This window comes from Chrysochloris asiatica, unplaced genomic scaffold (assembly GCF_000296735.1).
Source record: "Chrysochloris asiatica unplaced genomic scaffold, ChrAsi1.0 scaffold00054, whole genome shotgun sequence".
In the NCBI taxonomy this organism is placed as follows: Eukaryota; Metazoa; Chordata; class Mammalia; order Afrosoricida; family Chrysochloridae; genus Chrysochloris; species Chrysochloris asiatica.
In genome coordinates, this window is record NW_006408572.1 from 2,663,333 (window position 1) to 2,685,651 (window position 22,319).

A 22,319-nucleotide genomic window follows, 5' to 3' on the forward strand; every position below is an offset into this window, starting at 1 on the left:
CCGAGGCGGAGGCAAGCCGGGGATCCGCTTATGCCCGGCGGCCGGGTCCCGCAGGGGCATGATGAGCCCGAGCCCCGCGCCGAAGGCACCGGCACCCGCCAATAACCACGGTGCTGCCCCGCAGCAGCCCCGCGCGCTTGCTCAGCCCGGGGCGAACGATTTGCTCCGCGGAGCCGGCGGCCTGCTTCTGCCGCCCAGTGCACTTTGCAGGCGGTTTTGAAGGGACGCCGCCCCCCAGCCGGCGGGCCACGGCCCCCTCCTCTCCGCCCCCTCGGGCCTCAGCCGCCGCGGCTGCTGCAAAAGGGCACTCGCACGCACCGCCAAGCTCTCGGGAAAGCTCCCGGAGAGCGTTTGCAGGACCTAGCGTTCGGCGGAGCGGGGCGCCTCCCTTCCTCCCCCCCTGGCTTCCCCACCTCTCCTCCTCCCTCCCTCCCTCCCTTGCTCGTTCGCTCGCTCGCTCGCAAGCTCCCTCCCTCCCGCTCCGCTCCCCGCCCCCGCTCACGGAGCGCCTCCCATACAAAATTTATGAAAGTGCTCAGCTCGCGGTGCCTAGCGCCGTCCTATTCCCAGGGCAGCGGCGCTCAGCCGCACGGCGCCGCCTCCCAAGGTGTTTTCGCTGCTCCCCCCGCCTCCTCCCCGGGGACAATTCTCTGCCCGCGTCCATTCAAGTACCTGCCCCAACCCCCAGGTCGGTCCTCCCTATACTTCCATGTCCCTTCTAGGCCCCCCAGGCCTCCAGGAGTCAGCGCACGCAGCCCAGCCCCCTCCCACTCGCCCTTCGCGGCTGGAGGTCACCGGGAGAAGCGGCGGCAAGCGTGCGCCTAGCCGCTGGGCTGGGTCGAGAGGACAGTAACCTAGAGCACAGATCACAAGTCCGAACCCCTGTCCATCTCCGCCCTGCCCGATGCCCCTTCCTCCTCGGAGACTCGACGGCTCTTCCCCGCCCAGGAGAACTCCCACGGACCCAGCAGCCCCGTATTCGGCGCCCCAGGACACTTTTCTCTTTGTGGGGGGAAGGGTGGGGTGAGGCGTGCCCCCAGGTTGATCTGGACATTGTATCAAGTGTTCGGGGAGCCTCAGCTGCAAATCACAGAAAGCCAAAAGCTACTATGAGGCTCAAGTCGCATATCTTCTGAAGGGCGCTGATTCACTCAGACCCCATGGGGAGTCCTGGAAAATGGAGGAGGCACCGCCTAAAAAACAGGTCCCTGTGGGGTCACCTGGGCTGAGTGTAGGCCGTCACCCGCTTCTGGTCTAGGATAAAAGGGGGTGCTGGGGAAGGGAAAAGAGAGAGCTAAATCACTCATTCAACATATTTTATTAGTAGTCCTGGAAACTAGGCCAATGAAAAAGACAAAGCCCCAGCTTTCCTGGAATTTACAATAAACCAGAAACACACACACACACTTTACCTTCCAGCTTGTTCTGACTCATGGTGACCCCATGTGTGCAGAGTAGAACTACACTTTCAGAAGCATATTACCAAGCCTTTCTTCTGAGGTGCCTCTGCCTGAGTTCGAAACCTTTCCATTCTTAGTAGAAAACTTAACCTTTTGTATCATCCAGCGACTTCTTACAATCTGTTGTCAATTTTGACTCATAGCTCATTTTGACACACACACACCCGCAGTATAACTGCCTCATAGGTTTTGTAGGCTATAATTTTTATAAGCACACATTGCCACATCCTTTTCCCGAAAAAGCAGCTGGTGATTCAAAACTAGTGGTTCAAAGCTGGTCGTTTTAGTTAACAGCCAAGTGCTTAACCACTGCACCACCAAGACTTCTTTCTGACAAATCAGGAAAAAAACAAACAGATGAAATGTAAGCTTTGAAACAAAGAAAGCAAGGAATTAGGCTGGAGCTGACATCAGGGTGGTCAGAGGAAGCTGCTCTGAGGCAGTGACATCTGAGCAGATATCTAATAGAGGGACAGAATGTGATTCCTTGGAGAAAACCCTAAAGCTGGTAAAATCTTGACATTATAGGAAGATCACTAAGAAGACCAATAGTATTCATTCACTCATACACTGACGTTCTAGGTTTTAATGAACAATACTGACTTGAACTTCCAAAAAGTTGGGGGAAGAAAGACCCACAAGGCATTCCAGAAAGTGACAGGGAGAGACACAAACTGTAGAGAGAGGCCCTGCTAGCTACATAATGAAGTGGGGGTTATAAAATGGTGTTGGGATAGGGTCTCACCTCCTCTAATTTCACCACATGGAAGGAGGAGAATCAAAATCAACAGCCCAAGAGGTTAGACGTGTCTCCACCCTTCAACCTTTGAACCAGCTGGGACATCATCAGCTGTTCCTCTGATAACACTGTCCATTTCTCTGCTGGGTTCAATAATACATTGCAATGGGCACACAGAACCATACTCTTAGTTATGAAATATGTTAGGGAAGTTAATAGGTTACAATTCAGGTTCAGGAACATTCAGAATACAGTTCTTTGATCAGAACCGCCTCTTCTCTGCTATTTCCTCCAGCCCTCGGTCCCTCTGCCTGACCCAACTTTACTCCTCAAGTGTTACAATGCTCTTTCAACACTGCCAGTAAGTACCTAAAGGCACCCCACTCTACCAGCAAGCTTCTTGCCCAAAGGCATTCAGCTTTTTCACTCCATGGGCCGTGAAGACCAGCACTCTAGCTCATACAGATCTCTGTTATCTCTGCTGCTGTTTCTTGCTTTCTCTGTCTTTTGAATCAAGGAGGTTCCCAGTACAAGGACCCCAGTTCAAAGAATTCCTGGTTCTTATATTTTGATGCTCATGAGCTCTCCTTTTGCCTCTGGGATGGCTTATTTTTAAGCCTAGGGCAAGACTGACCAATCCCCCTTAGGGTTCCATATACCTTATTTACATGGCCCCGCCCTCACAAGGATGCCGTGTAATTTATTTATGTTACAGCAATCTATCTAGTTCCCTTAGCTGGACACAAGAAACTCACATTTGCATGGTCCTGTCGTGGTGTAGTGCTGTGGGTTAGTGAGCTGGACTGAAAGGTCAGTTTGAACCACAAGGTTGGTTGGTGGTTCAAGCCCACCAGCTCACCAGGGTCACTATGAGTCGGAAACAACTTGACAGTACTTAACAACTACAACAACAATCCAGTCATTTGGTGGGAGGTACAAAGACTATGACTAGAAGGGCCATGTTAAGTAATTCAGAACACCATGGGGATAATCAGAGAAGGCTTCACAGAAGCCATTTTATGGGCTGGGTTCATCAGGACAAGAAGGAAAAAGGGCATTCCAGGCAGAAAAGAATGTGCTTCGAGGTAGAAAAACAATCTGGTTTGCTTTGAAGGTTAAGAAAGTTGGTTCCATAGTCTCAGTCAATTGGCATAGCATAGTAATTCACAACAATCATGATCTGCATCCTAGTGAAGTGAAATCTGTCTGCAGTCTTAACAGCTTATGAGTGGCCATCAAAGACACAGCTGTTGGTCTGTACTCACCAGGAGCAAACAATGAGAATGTAACCAAAAGCTCAGAGAAGAAACAAGTCTACATAAACCATAACCTCATCTACCCTGAAACCAGAAAATAATGGTGTCTGGCCACCAACAATATTGGTCCCAGATAGAATGGGAGAAAAATATGGAATAGAACTCAAATTCTTACTAGGAAAAAAAAAAAGTCCAATAATCCGGAACAGTAAAGAAAGAAGACTCCTTGACACTGTCACTCTGAGACACACTTTAAACCAAGTCTATCCCCTGACATCAACTTTTATTGAAATAGCAGGGTGACACACAAAATAAATGATGTTCTCCATAAAATCAGTACCCTATTTTAAAACTATCAGTATGAGACCAAAAAGTCAACAATTACTTTAAAAATAGGACAAGATAAGGGGGAAGGGAAACTTTTGTTAAGTGCTGAGTTGGTTCCAACTCATAATGATTTATAGTAACCCTGTTTCTGAAAAGCAGCTGGTGGGTTTGAACCACTGACCTTGTGGTTAGCAGACAGGGAAACTAGAGTACTTGAAAGAGAACAAACAACACAAAGAGAAGGTTAACACATTGTTAATAAATGTAACTAATGTGACCAAAAAAATGTGGAGATTGTCAAATGGGAGTCTAACTTTCTATGTAAACTTTCACCAAAACCCCAATAACACTGCTGTTGTTGTTAGGTGCCATAGAGTCGGCACCGACTCATAGCAACCCATGCACAGCAGACTGAAACACTGCCCGATCCTGGGCCAACCTCACTACTGTTGTCACGCTTGAGCCCATTGATTGCCGCCACCTGGCCAATCCATCTCGTTGGAGGCCTTCCTCTTTTTCTCTGACCCTCCACCTTACCAAACATGATATCCTTCTCCAGCGACTGGTCCCTCCTGACAATGTGTCCGAAGTACCAATAACATTAGTAATAATAATAAAAGATTGGTCCCTCTTGAGGTGGGAGCAGGAGGTGAGGCATCCTTCTTTCAGGCTTGAGCTGTTTGCAGAGCTGACCTGACCTTACTCCTTGCCTAAATTCTGCCAGGTATACAGTGAAGTCGAACCTGACATGCAGAGCAAGTGACCCTCCATCAATAAACAGAGGTACAGAGAGGTTGTACAGCTTAGTAAATGTCACACAACACATCAGTGGTCATGTGTGGTCCTGAATCAGTACACTCATCTTTCTTCTATCTCTCTAGCTGCCTCTTCATGACCCCCTGTCCCACAGACTCCAACATTTTAGGCTGGGGCTGGGCGTGAGTGTGAGAAACAGAGCTATTTTAGGCCTCAGGAGGGCTGGGTGTTGCCTTGGAGTCCTGCCAAGGGGGTGGGGTGACTGTAGGAGGGTGATGTGGTGTAGTGTGGGGGTACACTGTACCCTCCTTCTTGCCAGGCAGTAATTACTCAGGGCTGCTGAGGAACTTAAGCAGAGAGACCCCCATGGACAGATGGGATGTCCTCCGCCCAAGTGCTCAATGCTGAGTTGCAGGATTTGGGGGTAAGTGCTCCTATCTGTCCTTGATATCCTCTTCTCCTGGACATTGTCTGGTTTCCTGATGGAGACCAGGACTGCCCATTCAGCACAGAAGCTGTGGGGCAATGTCTCAGGAGGTAGGGGATCAATGTCACACAGTAGAAGGCCCCCGCCTCTGCAAGGGTAAGGTCCTAAAGGGCAGGGCCAAAGAGTCTTTCCTCTTTTGAGATCACAGCTGCTTCCAGAGCTAAAGCTGACTACAGGCTTGGGGTTCTGAAGGGAAGGGGTTGGTCTCAGGCAATTTCAGGAATTCAGATACTGAACTCTGAGGGGCTAGAGACCCTGGGAGAGCTGGGAAAGTCCACCACACTGAGCTCTTATCAAGGTAAAAAAGGGATTTCCTTGGTCACCTTCCCGTTCAAAGCTGACTGCCTTGGGGTGTCAGTGCTGAGTGGACCCCTTCCGGTTCAGCTCTCCACTGATCACTCCCTGCCTCACCCCTACCTCACCCCGCTCCCCCCCCCCCCCCCCCCTCCAGCTGCTCTCTGGGCTGCCTCTCTGTCTGCTAGTTTTAACTTCTCCCTGCACTTTAATTAGGGGTTTCCAAGCAAGGAGGGCCTCCGGGGGAGCCTGAGGCCACAGAGCTTCCTTAAAGATCCAGCTGTGCTCACTGCACCTCCTCTGAGAGATGGCGGTGCCAAGGGGTTGGGTGGACCATTGAACGGACCATCGCTCTAGGGGTCCGATCTAGCTGGAGGCCAGACCTGCAGGTACTTTACTCTTTCAAAGGTCAAGGCTGTCTCATTGGCAGCTCTGCCTTTTTGGGATCCCAGAAGCCCAGGGCGCTGATCAGGAAAATAGGCTTAGCTGGGTCTGAGGGGCAGCACTGGCCAGACAAACATTGGTCAGGAATGGGTTTAGACAATCCTCAGACTGCCCCCTCTCCCCCGCCAAAAGCACAGTCGTTTGGTGCCTTTTCCTGTGTAGCAGCTCCTCTCACATGAACCTTCCAGACGGTTGTTGTTGTTAAGTGCCGTCGAGTCGGTTCCGACCCACAGCGACCCTGTATAGGAATCCTGAGTGGCTGGTGAATATGAACCGCTGACCTTGTGGTTCAAACCGACTTTGCAGTTCAGCGCATTAATCCACACCGCCATACCTGCTAAAAGTGCCAAGAGCACTCTGTTGCTTCGAGAATCCGCCGGGCCAAGACTCTTAACGTGGTGGAGCTGGGCTGGTGGACGCTGAGTTCTGTTCGGTCCCGGTAGTGGGGTCCTCTGAGGGATGGAATGTGACTCCACCTATACTGCGGCGGCCTGGTTGACCACTGCTTACCAGGAGGAGAACAGAAGGAAGGTGTTCCATTCACAGAACTCGGGCCCCCGCACGAGACAGCAGGGAATCGGACTGAAGGGTTCCGGTAGGCGGGGGAGAGGAGGGGACACTGGGTGGCCCGGAGAGCTCAACCGCGATGATCAGGGACCACTAGGGGCTCCCGAGAGTCCAGACCTTCCGGGAAGAGATTGTTGTTGTTGTTAAGTGCCGTCGAGTCGGTTCCGACCCATAGCGACCCTGAACAGGGTTTCCGATGCTATAAATCTTTACGGGAGCAGAAAGCCTCATCTTTCTCCCGCGGAGCAGCTGGTAGTTTCGAACTGCTGACCTTGTGGTTCACAGCCGGATTCGTAACCACAACACTACCAGAGCTCCTTATGGATGTAGTAGCTCAAAATACCAACCAAGAGGGAAGGAGTCTTCACATCAAGGATCAAACATATCCCCTCTGTACACCGGGTTGATAGGGATGGGCAACTTAGACAAATGGGAGGGCATGAAGTGGCTTCGTGACTTCGAGTCGGTTCCGACCCATAGCGACCCTGTACAGGGTTTCCGAGGGTGTAAATCCTTACGGGAGTAGAAAGCCTCAACTTTCTCCCGCGGAGCGGCCGCTGACCTTAAGGTTCGCGGCCCAATTTGTAACCACTACGCTACCAGAGCTCCTTGAGTGAGGTTAATTTCAGAGTGAGGAGTAAGGTAGACTCTCCACTGAATAGTTCTGATCTTGTCTAGACGGGTCTGGTGAAAGGAAATGGGGATAAGAGTCTTAAGATTCAATAGTAATTGTTATCATGACTAATTGAGATAGTCAAAACTGTAAAGGTAGAATATAGGGCCCACCATAACCTCACTTCTATCATATCTTCTAGGTCCCCGCCCAGAGAGTCTCCGCCCCTCGCTGGTCAATCGGCGATCGACTGCAATGCCTACGCGCTCCACGCTCCTCTAACGCTGTCTTTTTACTGCCCACGTGGGCAGGTTGGTGATGGCGGCGCTGGCAGTGTCTGAGGCGACGGAGTCCCGTGGCCGAAGCGGCCCTGGCAGAGGTGGGTGCTGCAGCGCTGCGGCCTCCAGATCTCCCGTTTCGGGGCGTCGCCCTCAAATCAAGGGCAGGACCAGCATCCTTTAACGGCGGCGGCGCCTTATCCTCCAGATCCCAAGTCCCCGCTGTCATTCGCTCTGCGTAGCAGGGGGATCTGGTCTTATTTTTCAACTCCGGGACTGGATCGGGAGCAGCACATCCTGGAAGTTTGTAGTCCTCAAGTCTGCCTTGTCTCCTGCATTAGCGGACAGACAGACTCATGAAGAGTCACGGATAAAACGGACCTGATGCCACCAGGCCTGGTGCAGCGGTCATCCCACAGTGACCCCTTTCAGGGAAGAGGCATATAGTTTAATTCATCAGGCATTTTCTGAGCGCTGATTGAATGCCAGGCCTGTGCTAAATGCAGGGATTAGAATACTGCTCTTGTCCGCAGGGATCTCAGTCTATCGGGATTACAGATGTAAACAAATGTTGACAGGCACACCATAAAGGAGGCGGCACCAATCCTCAATTCCACTAAGACCAAGGGACTTGTTGAGCTGCTAAGGCTGTTCTGTGAGACTGGACTGGTTGTCCCAAGGCCTATGAAACAAGCGGACAAAAACCTTAGCAGTGGTAATATGCAGTGCGAGCCTTCAGCCCTATCCCACCCCCACCTCCGTCCCCCACCCCCCCCACACACACATTCACTCTGGATGAAAGCTCTGGGCTTCCAGGACAAACTCTCATTGTGAGGGACCCTAGCACAGATTGTAACACATAGTACAGGCTCAATAAATATTCTTTGAATGAATTAAAGTCTTGACTTCTCACATTCACAAACTGTCTAGCTCATAAAAAAAAAAAAAAAAATATGGGGGTTGCACTGAACTGAATTTAGGGGAGTAGGACGAGTCCAGTTTAAAGGTTGCAGTCTTGCTTTAGACAGTTGTAATTTGCATGTGTCTTGACCCCACTAGTCTGTAGCCCCTAAAGGATGAGTTAACTTTTCTGTTCTTACCTGTTTGCCCATAATCCTGTCTAGAGTTTGTTTTCTTCTATCCTTCTGGGGTATAGGGATGGAGCTGCTGAGGGAAGGCAATGGAACTAGGAAATTTATTAGCTTAATTAGGAGCCCTGGTGTGCTGCTGTAGGATAAAATGGACTGCTAACCACAAGGTTGGCTGTTCAAACCCACCAGCTGCACTGTACAGGGTGGCTATGAGTTGGAACTGACTTGATGGCACTTAACAACTAGATAAATATATTTTTTAAATTTCCATTTTAAATGAGGAAAGGGAAGAGCTAAACAATGAACTGGTGTGGACATGGTCAGTGGAACATTAAGGAGGACAGTTTTTAAAATAGGTAGTTCTAATAATTTCCCTGTAGACCTCATGTCTGAGACCTCAAGATCAGGGTGAGGGAGGAGGGACATTTTCCCAGACTTGTTGAGCTGACTAGGCTCTTGAGTTTTCCACTGGTTATTCTTATTAAAAGCAGTTGAGTGGAACCTGGCTCTGTGGCCCTCAGTTCAGTCCCCTGGTGTCATCTCTACGTTTCTTAAAGGAGTGGGCCTAAAATCTTTGAATTCCAATAATCTTGTTATTGTTAAGTGCCATTGAGTCGATTCTGACTCAGAATAACTCTGTATAGGATTTCCAAGGAACAGCTGATGGGTTTGAACTACCAACTTTGGGGTTAATAGTCCAGTGCTTATCCTACATCACCATACCAGGACTCCTCTATTAATCTTGCAACACAGAAATTAATTATGCAAATTCCTTCCTGGCTTCATAGGGCCTCAAGATGAATCAGTGAGGAAGAAGACTGTGCAAACCCTGTTAGGATCTGGGATGTGGGCCTTAACCCTTGATGGAGTTAACAGTTTAGTTGAGTCGGCTTGTGGTCTAGGCCAGATACTAACTCAGACCTTGTATTCATCCTAGGTCGAGCTCCTCGGGGCCGATTAGCAAATCAGATCCCCCCTGACATCCTGAACAACCCCCAGCTTCAGGCAGCCATCCAGGTATTGCCTTCCAACTACAACTTTGAGATCCCCAAGACCATCTGGAGGATCCAACAGGCCCGGGCCAAGAAGGGTGAGCCCCAAAACTTTGAGCTGGAATGGGTGTGAGGAGGTTGCCTTGTCCAGCCAGGGGACAGTGTCCCATCCCAGCCTCCTTCCAGCCCTCTGTTTCTCTGGTCTCTGTTCTGTCTTGCAGTGGCCTTACAAATGCCTGAAGGCCTCCTCCTCTTTGCCTGTACCATGGTGGATATTTTGGAAAGGTAAGGCAGGTTGCTGGCCCTGGAGGGGAAGCTGGACCAAGACCCTCTCTACTTTCACAGCTCTGTCTGTTGGTATCCTTTTAGACTTCTGTGTATTCTCCACCCACCAGCCCCCAACCACTCACACACACACACATACACACTCTCACACACACACATACACACTCACACACACACGAACTCCCAGCCCTGATGAAATCCTACTGGTCCAGAGAAACTACTTCTTCCCCAAAAAAATTTGGAATAGAGAAAGAGATCAATTTCAATGTCTTTCAACCTGTGCTTAGATCAGGTGATGGGGCCTGGCGAGAAACCTAAGAATCCTCAGAATAGACCCTGGGACAGGCTAACTGGACAGCATAAAGTCTGGCTGGGGGCATCTTTTTCTTGGGTACATTCAGGGCAAAGATGGTTAGGCTGGAGAAGATGATACTAGAAGGGGCTCAGTTCCTCCACTCCTTGTGTGAAGTTTCTTCAATACAATGAGCCATCCTTGGGGAGGGGGGACGTGACTGCTCAGCCATCTGGAACTATCACAGAAAAGAGGGGGGGGATGAAGAAAGGGAGGTCATCTAGTGATGGGAACCTCCCACTTCCCTGATGCCTCCATTCCTCCACCCTGCTCCCCATCCTGCGGCTGCCATAGACTCACATTCCTGCTCCCACCCTCTTGCTCCTTGGGGATGCTCTCTGGGGCTCGGTCCAATTTGCATACATTTTAATCTATAAAAAATTAAGTGCTCTGACTGACTCAGAAGCCTGGGCTGCATTCTAAGGAGCTGAATAATCTGCTTCTGTGCAATGTGCTGGCCTGAATTGGGGAAGGGGGTGGAGGAGGGGGGCTGACTGCTAGTAGCTCCACTCCCCCATCACAGCCCAGAATGGACCTTGGTCACTGAGCCAGGCCCAGGGAGTGAGTCTGTCTCAGGGTCTAGCTGCTCCACTCCTTGGCAAGTTAGAGGAGCTAGGGCGTGTGGGGTCTTCCCTGTCCACCCCCAACCCCCAGTGATTCAGGCCTGGCAGCAGATCCCATGGTAGTGTGCTGGCCAGAGCCTACTCTTCCTGATGCACGAGGCAGGTGGGCGGTGCCATGTGCTGTGTGGGCGCGGTGTATGGGTCCTCATCCTGGAAATTGAGGGCCCTGCCTAATGGTGGGGAGGTGGCAGGGGGTCCAGGCGGGAGGGAAGGTTGTATATGCCCACACATCCATTCCCTAACAGACCTCAGTGCTAGAATGTGGGAGTAGGTGTCTGTATGTGTGCCCAGGCGTGGGCTCATGGCTGTAGGTGGGATGAGTGCAGGTAGCTACAGACCCTGTTGGTCTGTGTTTGACTCTTTGCGCCCTGGTCAAGGAGTAGGGGCCCTCTTTCAGTCTGAGTCTCGGCACAGGAACCAGGGTGTTACAGAGACCAGACTTGTGCAGCTTCAGTTCCAGGAACGGCTGCCAGAACTGAGAGAGGTGGCAGCTGGGCCCCTCCCACTCTTTGCTGGCAGAAGTGGCAGCTGGCAACCTGAGGAACTGAGAGAGTTAGGGAGAGAGGAGCTGGTCCCTGAGACCTTCCACAAATCTCTCCCACTTCCTTATGTTGGTCCCGCCTCCCCCTGCTCCAGGTACACAGGGGCTGAAGTGATGGTGATGGGTGATGTGACCTATGGGGCTTGCTGCGTGGATGACTTTACTGCAAGAGCCCTGGGAGCGGACTTCCTGGTGCACTATGGCCACAGCTGCCTGGGTATGGTGGGCCAGGCTCCTAACCAGGCAGGGTGGGCAGGGGGCAGCGCTGTACACCAACCTCCCTTGCCATGTTTGCCTGCCCTGTTTCCAGGCACAAGATCCCTCCTGATTTCTGGGATGGCCTGGGTCTTCCTGCTCTGCAGGTGGATCATTCCTTTGGATTTGGTTGCCTTGGAAACCATGCTGCTGCCCCAGATGCGGGTGTTCGCAAGGCAATTGGTGGTAGAGCTGGCTGGGCCCCTAGCCGACTGACAGAGAAGCCTGACTGAGAAGGAACTCCTAGGGGACCTATAACATTACCCGCCACCCCCCCAGCCATCCTCCTTCCCCTGGGTTGTGAAGGACTATCAGTGCCATTAGTCTTGGCTTCTTAGGCCCCTTGCTTCTTCTGAGCAGAGGCTCCTGAATTCTCCTCCCAGTTCCCATGGACACCTCAGACCAAGACTTCAGAGTACTCTATGTGTTTGTGGACATCCGGATAGACATCACCCACCTGTTGGACTCGATCCGTCTTACCTTTTCTCCAGCCAGTGCCCTTGCCCTGGTCAGCACCATTCAGTTTGTGTCAACCTTGCAGGTGAGTGATGTGAAGATACCCAGCATTCCATGGGCAGACAGTGGTGATCAGTCTCTGCCTATTCCTAGATCCCCAAACCAGCCTGACTCTCCATCCTCAGCCACTTGCTTCCCTTCCCTCATTTCCCTACAGGCAGCTGCCCAAGAGCTGAAAACTGAGTACCGTGTGACTGTCCCACAGTGCAAGCCCCTGTCCCCTGGGGAAATTCTGGGTTGTACATCCCCCCAACTGCCTGAAGAAGTAGAGGCTATTGTGTAAGAAATGGGGGCTGCTCTTGGGAGCATAAGGAAAGAACCCTGAAGGGTGGGGCTCCTCAAGGAAGGGAAACTGAGTCTAATGCTCTTCAGCCATCTGCCCATTACAAATGAGGGGCAACATTCCCGTTTCCTCTCTTTCTCACCTGGGCTGTGTTTAGGGTGGGGCCAGGAATTGGAGGGCTTGATGGGGTGGAGATGAGGGTAGACTAGAAATGGTGGGGCTATAATTGGAGAAGATGGATGGGCACGCCCAGGCTGCAGCCCCATTAATTTAACATCCGGACAGCTAAGAAGCAGAAGCAGCGTGTCTCCTGCCACCTAATTATTTTAGGTAATGGAAATGCTTAATGTTGTGTGAATGCAGCCAGCTCAGAGCCGACAGCTCCCCCAGCTGGGACTGGGGAGGGGAGGCCTGTTCCCAGCTAATGGCAGGGAGGGAGGGGCACTCCCTGGCTCAACCCCATCTCCGGGGCTTTGGAGGCTGGTCCCACAGGCCTGGCTGCATCCACACAGGACACTCTGTCCCCCAGCCCAGCGCTGGCAGCCTTCTCCCTGAGGAGCAGTCCTGTGTTCATGCCTACTTGGTATCAGCTTGGAGATGCTATCCTTGGGGGCTTTAAGATGTCTGGTGTAGGGAGGACCACCCTGAGGGTTGGCCATCATCATAAGATGAGATCTCCAAGAAGGAGAAAAAGAGCTGCCACGAGTGGATTATCTTCTATGCCGTGGACTCTTTAGGGCCCGAGGAGGTACTGTGAGGGACAGGATCTTCTAGAGCATGCTTGACATGACATGGTGATTAAGCCTAGAGTCAGACCCGAATTCAAGTCTCAGATCCACTGCTTAGTAGCATGGTTACTTTGGGCACATTTTTTTACATTCTTGAACTTCATTTGTATCTTTTGTAAGATGAAAGCAAGTATGGATATCTTGGAGAATTTTTTGGTAGGACTGAGTGAAGCCATGCACATCAGATACTTGTTCAGGCCTGGTACCCAGAAGGCACACACCCAGTGAAATGTAGCTATTGTTGTAATAACAGGACCCAGTAACTAGTTGGGGTAGAGCGTTGGCAGTGCATATCCTGCATCCTCATTTACAGCTCACTGTGAACACTACTTCCCCCATCTGTATTGTGCTAAATGGAACACAAATCTGCTCCACCACCAATCAAATCAGGATCTCTACAGCCTCAAGAGGTCTTACTGTGGCCTTCACTGCCTCTTTACTCTTCTCTCAGAAGGTCAGGACAAGAAATTCTTTAATTCTGCATTATATTCAGAGGCACCTTACAGTCATTCAGTTTACACTTTTATTTTACATTTGGGTAAATGTAAAACCCCAAGAGGTGAAATGATGACTTGGCCTGATTCACACATATGAGGGGGGGGCCTCAAAAATTTTGTGGAAATTGTCCCTTATCTTTTTAGTCAATTTTTCTATGAACTCAAAGCCCCCTTCTATAATCAGCCGCACAACCAACTTAGAACTCAGTCCAGGGTGGTGAGGGCCTCCACTGTCCCACAATGCATTTATGGCCTCCTTTCTACCACCTTCAGGTATCTCGGAGATGGACGCTTCCATCTGGAGTCTGTCATGATTGCCAACCCCAAGATCCCTGCTTACCGGTACGGGCTAGGTTAAGCTAACCAGCCGGGATGGGTTGGGATGCCCTGCCACTGCTGCCCTCAATTGGCAGAAACTTCCTTACGACCTGGTCCCTCAACAGCACTTGGCCCTAAGGATCTGGGCCTCAGACCAATAACAGCAGCCCACCCACTGAAATTCTAAAGCTCTCCTTGACTCTTGCCTGCCCCAGCTATGTGATTGAGCTTCCCGACTCCGGCCTCTGTCCTCAAGTTACCTGCAGCTGCAGAGTCAGAGAATAACTGGCACCTGAAGGCTCAAAAACCCAAGGAGCTGAGTCAGGGAGCCATGTATTTAAAAGAGGAGTTTCATGGGTGGCTGTCACGGTGACCCAGCCAGGTTCTTCTTTTCCAGGTATGACCCATACAGCAAAGTCCTGTCCAGAGAACACTATGACCACCAGCGCATGCAAGCCACCCGCCAAGAAGCCATAGCTACTGCCCGCTCAGCGAAATCATGGGGTCTCATCCTTGGTACCTTGGGGCGCCAGGGCAGCCTCAAGATCCTAGAGGTTAGGGGGTTCTGGATGGTCTTGGGAGTGACTGACTAAAAACCCACCTGGGAACATCAGTAGGCCAAGGAGACTCCGTTTGATCACAGTGACCCCAGCTCTGTCCTCATCTAACAGCACCTGGAATCTCGGCTCCGAGCCTTAGGACTTCCCTTCGTGAGGCTGCTGCTCTCAGAGATCTTTCCCAGCAAGCTTAACCTGCTTCCGGACGTGGATGTGTGAGTGTCCCATCTTACCTATGCAGCTGTGCATCTGACTAAAGAGGCTTAGAAACTGGGTCCAGCCCTGTACGCATAGACTAGAGTCAGTGTGAATTGCTTCCACGGTCATGAAGTCTGAATGTTTACTAAGTGCTTGCTCAGCAAGGGGTTACTTCTAACTGTAGGTCACTCCTGGCTTGTCTGACTCGACACCTGAGAGCTAATGGCAGCATTAGTTCTGTGTGAGGATAAGATGAGGGGTGACTGGCACTAAATTTGGTTCTGGGGGTACTATCACAAAGGAGTTGCCGAGGTCCTGCCCTTAGAAAACTCAGTCAGTGAAGGAATTGGAAAACAAGCAGTAGCAATATAAAAACTTAATGTTCACTGCCATCGAGTTGATTCTGACTCATAATTACACTATATAAGGTTTCTGAGACTGTAAATCTTTATAGGAACCGACAGCCTCATTTTTCTTCCATGGAATGGCTGATAGATTTGAACTTACAGTCTTACCGTTAGCTGTCCAACACCTAACCCACAGTGCCACCAGGGCTCCTTAGTAGCAATATTGTTGTTGTTAAGTGCCATCGAGTCGATTCCAACCCGTAGCAACCCAGTATAGGGTTTCCAAGGAGCAGCTGGTGAGCTTGAACCGCTGACCATGCAGTTCAAATGGCTTTGCAGTCTGGCGCATTAACCCACAGCGCCACAGCAATATAGTGGAAGTGTTATTACTCTAAACAGCAGTAGGTAACAGCCTTTGCTTTAGTAAGCATTCATAGGGTGTGTTGGGGACACAGTCATGTTTAGTATGTCCTCCTATTTAGGTGAGGCTCCCAACTAGAGTCTTTTGTGCTTTCGTTCCCAGGTGGGTGCAGGTAGCATGTCCACGCCTCTCCATTGACTGGGGCACAGCCTTTCCCAAGCCGCTGTTGACACCTTATGAGGTAAATTTTGAAAAATTCAGGAGAGTGAACTTTGCACCTGGTTCTGTGAAAGGCGGGCCCAGAGTGAAGTGGGTTGGCAGGCAGCACTTGCTTAAATGCATAGGCTCTGAAGTCTGTCTTGTATCCCAGCTAGGCCACTTCCTGTGTGGCCTTGGGCAAGTCCTTTAAACTCTCTGAGCCTCACATTTCCTTTCTGTAATATGGGGAAAACAAGACCTTCGTAAAGCTGTTGTTGTAAAGTGCATCGAGTAGGTTCCAAATCATAGCCACCCTGTATAGATAGGATTTCCAAGGATTGGTTGATGTATTTGAACTGCTGACACTGTGATTAGCAGTCCAGTGCTTATTCTACAGCACACCACTAGAACTTACATAAAGTCGTTGTTGTTAAGTGCTGTTGAATTGGTTCCAACTCATTGTGACCCTATGTAGAATTTCTGAGACTTTCAATACATGCGGGACCAGAAAGCCTCATCTTTCTTCAGAGGAGCAGCTGGTGATCTCAAACCTTGTGGTTCGCAGTCCAGTGCGTATCCTATAGCACCACACTAACAGGAGGGTTAAATTGGATTTATCAACGTGCAGTAAAGATTATTGTCTGGTTCTCATCCCCTAGGCGGCTGTGGTCCTGAGGGACATTTCCTGGCAGCAGCCCTACCCCATGGACTTCTACGCCGGCAGCTCCTTGGGGCCATGGACTGTGAACCACGGGCAGCACCGGCCCCCCAAGACTCCAGACCGGCAGGCCCTAGGGAAGGTGGGCAAGGACAACCGAGAGTCCGCCCTCTAGGCGAGGTCTTGGCTCTGGCCGCCTCCTTGTGGCCACCATGAGAAGTGCAATGGAGCGAGGTGGGGGTGGGGGAGACGTCGCAGAAGCAAGCCCTTAACCAAAGTCTGCATCCTCAGGTGCAGGAAAGATCCACGTGCCCCTCTCCAGCCACGGGCTGTGAAGGTTGCAGTTGTAGAGACGAGCAAGTGGCACCGCTCGCACCTTGAGACCGTCCCGCGACCCAGGTATTCCTCTTCTACTCTCGGGCTGTGCCCCACCCCTCTTCGTTGTCCTGGAAACGCCCGCTAGCTCCTTGGCCCGCCTTCAGGGTGGTGCCAGTCTTGGGCTCCTCCCCTCCCACGCTTCTTCCGCTCGGGGAAAGGCCGCTTCCGGTGCTTCCGCGGCGTGCTGCCTAGCGTTATGGCGGTACGGCAACCTTTACGCATCTTGTGCCTGGCGGGCTTCCGGCAGAGCGAGCGGGGCTTCCGCGAGAAGACCGGGGCGCTACGGAAGGCGCTGCGAGGCCGCGCCGAGCTCGTGTGCCTCAGCGGCCCGCACCCGGTCCCGGAAGCAGAGGGCCATGAAGGTGCAGGGCCAGACTCTGGTGAGATGAGCCCTGCCCCGGAAATGCCCACAGTCTTCACCATCTTGCCTCGACCCCTTACAACCCTTTAGCGATCTCCCGATCCTACGCCCACCTCTTATTCTGCCTGCTTCATTCTCTCCATACTCTTCATTTCTCCTATCCCAGGCCCCCCCCCCCCCGTGTTATATATACCCCACTCTGCCCTCCCAGACTTCCAGCTTCATTCATGGTTTCCCACCTTGCTTACCAATTCAGGCCAATCCATTCTCCCCCTTCATCACCCCCAACGGGCTCCTTCCCATCAGCCGCCTCTCTTTCTTGCGCTGTGATGCCCAAGTTTTCGCCATCTCCTTCATTCCCCTTAGCCTAACCCTCCTCTCCCTCAGCAGGACCCTGCCTTCCGGAGGAGCAGCCTCGAGGCTGGTGGTTCTCAGAGGAGGCAGCCGTTTTCTCTGCGCTGGAAGAGCCCACAGTGTGCAGGGGTCTGGAGGAAGCTCTGGAAACGGTAGCACAAGCCCTGAACAAGCTGGGGCCTTTTGACGGACTCCTTGGTTTCAGCCAGGGGGCAGCGTTAGCAGCCCTTGTGTGCGCCCTAGGCCAGGCCTGCGATGCCCGCTTCCCCTTGCCACGGTTCATTATCCTGGTATCTGGTTTCTGCCCCCGGGGCCTTGAACTCAAGGAGCCCATCCTGAGGGCCCCCTTGTCACTCCCATCACTCCATGTTTTTGGGGACACTGACCGAGTCATCCCCTCTCAGGAGAGTGTACAATTGGCTAGCCAATTCCCTGGAGCTGTCACCCTCAACCACTCTGGAGGACACTTTATCCCAACTGCTGCACCCCAGCGTCAGGCCTACCTCAAGTTCTTGGACCAGTTTGCATAGTGAAAAGATCAACAAATGCTTCTGTTCCTTTATAATGCCACCCAACCCCGTTGAGGCATATGACCTATCATCTCTCTCCTCCCCTACTCCTCCTAATCTGGAATTCCTATGGTTCCTCTTGCCCCTCACTATGACCAATTAAGAGACATATGTCAACTCCCAGAGCCCTGTGGTTGCATTCAAGAAAAGAAGAGAAAAAGGCCTTAGTGATCACTTTGACTTTTGATATTTAAACATGGAAAAGGCCAGTGGAACCCTGGATGAGAGGAAGGTGACATGGGAAAAGACAGGCTGGTACCACTGCGATTACAACAGAATAAAGTTGATTTGGACATGTAGCATGTTTTTCCTGGTACCCACAGAAAAACCCATTTTCTAATGGAAGTCATGGATCCCTGGTCACTCACACTACCAATGGGGTAGCACCAAGCCAGGAGGAGTTCCAGTTGTGAACTCCAGGACAGACTCCTGCATGTGTGCACATATACATCCACACATTTTTGTGGAAATCTGAAGCACAAACTGAAGGAAACTGCTAAATCAGGAAAAAGTTTATGTTAGAGAAGTTTTAGCAAGAGAACCCTGACAAGAAAGGCTCTGGGCCATGGGCCTTTTGGCTTCCTCTGGTGTGGCTCTGTGGGATAGAGCACTGGACTGCTAGGTTGCTTTGAACCACAAGGTTAGGGTTAAACCTCACCAGCCATTCCTCTGAATCCCTATACAGGGTCACTAGGAGTCGAAACATACTCCACAGCACTTAATAGTAACAACAACCTGACCCCTGAGAGTTGTGTGCCACATTGCTTTTACTGAAACCTTGGGTTTCTTGTGTTGTCTCTGTAACTGTTCTCCTTCATAATTGGTCTTGTTAAGTGCTCTTGAGTCGATTCTGACTCATCACGACTCTATAGGATTTCTAAGGAGCGACTGATGATCTTGAACTGCTAACCTTGTGATTCAAACCACCTTTGCAGTATAGTGCATTAACCCACAGTGCCACACCAAAACTCCAAATATAATCGAATAATTACTCTGAATAATAAATGACCTTAAAGGTTGGAATCTGACCTTGGGTAGAGATTACAGACAACAAAAATTGCCTCCTCATCTGATTCACCCAATAGTTTCTAGATTGACCTACTCTGTTGTGACCATAGCCAGAGGCTACAACAGCCTAGCTGTTCTGCCCTGGGGGTTGTAGTTAGTTGCTTCCTAGGCATTGTAATAATTACCTCCAGCAGCCATTTTCCCACTTCTAGTAACATACACACACACTGTTCTCAGTTTCCACCCTGTCTCTGCAAGGGCAACTATCAACCTGTTCCTTTTCTGGATGATGGCAAGGGGCCCTTTTCAGCCCTTGGGAGTTTATAACTGAGCAGGAGTTAAGGTTTAGGGGATATAGGACAAATACTCCAGACCAACCTGAGACAACTGGTACCCCCTAAAGTTAGGCAAGATTGAGTTCCTGACTACAGGTAGCAGTTGCCCAAGATAGGGTGGATAATGTCTACTGTTGGGCACATTAGCTACCCAGACACAGGCACTGTTTATAGGTTTAGGACCTTTGCAGCAGAAAGTGGGAGCAGTTTTCCTGCTATGGTCTACTCTACCCTGTCTTGGTGTTTTAGAGGGATCCCTTGGCAAAACAGGGAACTCAAATGGATTGGATTACTTGTACAGACTGGTTGGATTTGGCCATGAGCAAAAAATAAATTGAACTAGTTTATCAGTATTTACATTTTTAGACATTTCACACCTAAGTTCATTTTTTGGGTTCTTTGGAAATAATGGATCTTTAGCTGAGGACCTATATTGCTATGGTTGTTGTTAAAGTACCGAGGAGTCGGTTCCGACTCATAGTGACCCTACATAGGGTTTCTGAGGCTGTAAATCTTTATGGGAGCAGACCGCCTCATCTTTCTCCCACGGAACCGCTGGTAGTTTCGAACTACCGACCTTGAGGTTAGCAGCCCAATTAGTAACCACTACGCTACCAGAGCTCCTTATTGCTATCATAGGCTGCCTCTTTTAGCAGGGTCCCAAGAGTCCTAGTGTGGTGCTGCAGATTATTGTGCTGGCCCACAGGTCGGTGGTTCAAACCCACTAGCTGTTCCTCGGAAACGCTATATATGATTGCAACAAACTCAACAGTACTTCCCGTAAGAGGGGAAGTGACATATTCCCCAACGAGTACTACCTGAGGTGATTATGAGAAAGGAGAGTGGGGAGATTGTAGTGAAGAGGAAATTGTACCGAAGGGGGGACTGTATTGAAGGGGAAATTTTAAGCCAGGTCTTAAAATTAGAAGGGGAGAAGAAAGCAGTATTATATAAGAGTTGTTGTTGCTATGTGCCATGGCATCGGTCCCAACTCATAGCGACCCTGTACAGGGTTTCTGAGCCTGTAAATCTTTACGAGAGCAGAAAGCCTCATCTTTCTCCAACGGAACAGCTGGTAGTTTTGAACTGCTGACCTTGTGGTTCGCAGCCCAATTTGTAACCACTACACTACCAGAGAGTTGTTGTTAAGTGCCATCGAGTCAGTTCCGACCCATAGCGACCCGGTGTAGGGTTTCTGAGGAGCAGCTGGTGAGCTTAAACCGCCGACATTTAGGAGTGTAGAAAGTAGATAAGTAAAGGAAAAGATAATCTGACCTTATTTCCAATAAGTGGGCTATGTTTAGAGGGTTTGCCTTCCCCCGCCCCCCACCCCCAATACAGATTCTATGAGCTGCTTTCATGGGGATCATCAGATTCCTGGGGCCAATTCCAGACACTAAGACCCAGGAATCTGCATTTTGACAGAATGTCCCTAGTCATTCCCAAACATGGTAATATGAGAGTAAGTACAATATTACTATAAAGTCATAGAAACCTTAATAAAAAGCTAAATATCCAAATGTGAAGCTACTGTTTCTTAATACATCCTCCTCCATCTAGGTCTATACACTTCTGAAGGCAGGGCTTCTATCTCTAACCCTTCCCTGAGAAATACAGGGCTTTCTGCTCCCATAAAGACTTAAACAGTGACAATACAAGGTTGCTGTAAGTTGTGAGTGGGCATTGACTTGATGGCAGTGGGTGGGTAACCTTGATTCATTCTGCAATCCTCAATTTACACCGTCACATCAAAATGGCAGCTTTGTCATCCTCAAGACATTCAAATCATGTTCCTTTTAAATGGTCTTTGAGTTTGAGGAATAACAAATCTGAAGGGGCAAGATCGTGGCTATAAGATGGATGGGGTAAAGTTTCCCAATGAAATTCTCTTAGAACAGCCCTTACTACCCTCGAAGAATGAACAGGTGCATTGTCATGATGGAAGAAGGTTCCTAAGTGCAACTTTCTTGGTCTTTTTCTCAACAATGCAGTTTTCCACTTTCTTAAAAACTTCCTTATAATAAGCTCCCATGATTGTCCTGTGTTCCTTGTCAAGATTATTCCTTTGGAATCCCAAAAAACATCATCGTAACCTGAGCTCTCTGATTTGAATTCAATGGGCCTACCAGATCCCATGGGAGGTCACTATCTTGATTGAACCTTTTTTTGGAAGGCTTCCTAAAGAAACTAAGACAAGTGCATTACTGAGAACTTGTCTGTAGCCATTCTCTGATCGAAGAGCCATGTTTAAACACATTTGTTTGGAATAAACCCGTGCATGTATGAAGTAAAACCCTAGTAGCAATACTTTTTTACTTACCTTCATATTTGAAAAGCATTATCTTCTTGTTGCTGGTAAATATGTACTGTTTTTTAAAGTAGCATACTAGTCTCCAGTAAGCATGTGTTTAAAAAAAAAAAAAAATCCTTTTCATGTGGTTCTCGTATACCCTTCAGGAGGGGAAGGAAGTTCCAGTCAAGAATGATTGATCTAAAATGTTCAATTTTATAGTTACGCAAAATGAGGTCCAGAGAATGGAAACAGTAATAGCATGCATACTACATATTAAAATCATATTAAAACTATGCTAGACAGTGTGAAAAATAGAAGCTTTGGTGCTGCCTAATTTAATCTCACAACTTCATGAGGCATTATTGTTAACTTCCTTTAGCAACAAGCACAAAGAGGCTAAAAAAACTTGCTCAAGGTTGGATCCAGACCCAAGAGTGCATGTTGCCTTCTCCACTACACTGTAAGAGATGTGCAGAGAGAATACCACTCATTTACTACTTGTTGAGCACTTATCTGATCCTTATCTTCTTAATCCATAAAATGGGTAAGAGGAGCATATGAATTTCCAAGATACTAAACAACTAACATGGTACAGTCCTCTGGTTCTTTTCCCTCTGACTGCCTCCTCCAGATGGGTCCAAACTGCAAAAGATTTGGGCTCTTTTCAAAATAGCCCTACTCTTTCTCATTTCCACCTCTCCCTTCATCTTGGATTCTTGAGAGAGTGGGTCCCTTGGCAAAAATAAAAAACCCAGCAGCCTCCTCTTCCCTACCACCACTGTGTGTCCGAGAACTGCTCAATATGATTTTCGGTAGTTGTTTATCTGACAGAGATCACCAGGCCTTTCTTCCATGGTGCTTCTGGGTGGACTCGGATTGCCAATCTTTTGATTAGTAGCTAAACACCACCTATAGATTCCATCTTTAGCAAAGGCACTCA

General features: G+C 49.8%; 2 protein-coding genes across 2 annotated transcripts; both read left to right on the forward strand.

The window, feature by feature from the left end:
- The first annotated feature begins 7,253 nt into the window (after window positions 1-7,253).
- Window positions 7,254-16,462, forward strand: DPH1 (diphthamide biosynthesis 1). The gene is made up of 12 exons (XM_006863235.1): window positions 7,254-7,322; window positions 9,250-9,402; window positions 9,526-9,589; window positions 11,201-11,322; window positions 11,744-11,901; window positions 12,034-12,155; window positions 13,718-13,786; window positions 14,160-14,316; window positions 14,434-14,534; window positions 15,388-15,466; window positions 16,083-16,223; window positions 16,373-16,462. The coding sequence occupies exons 1-12, from the start codon at window positions 7,262-7,264 to the stop codon at window positions 16,460-16,462; spliced, it is 1,317 nt and encodes a 438-aa protein (XP_006863297.1). The 5' UTR covers window positions 7,254-7,261.
- Window positions 16,463-16,655: 193 nt separating this feature from the next.
- OVCA2 (ovarian tumor suppressor candidate 2) lies at window positions 16,656-17,704 on the forward strand. The gene is made up of 2 exons (XM_006863236.1): window positions 16,656-16,839; window positions 17,211-17,704. The coding sequence occupies exons 1-2, from the start codon at window positions 16,656-16,658 to the stop codon at window positions 17,702-17,704; spliced, it is 678 nt and encodes a 225-aa protein (XP_006863298.1).
- Window positions 17,705-22,319: the final 4,615 nt, after the last annotated feature.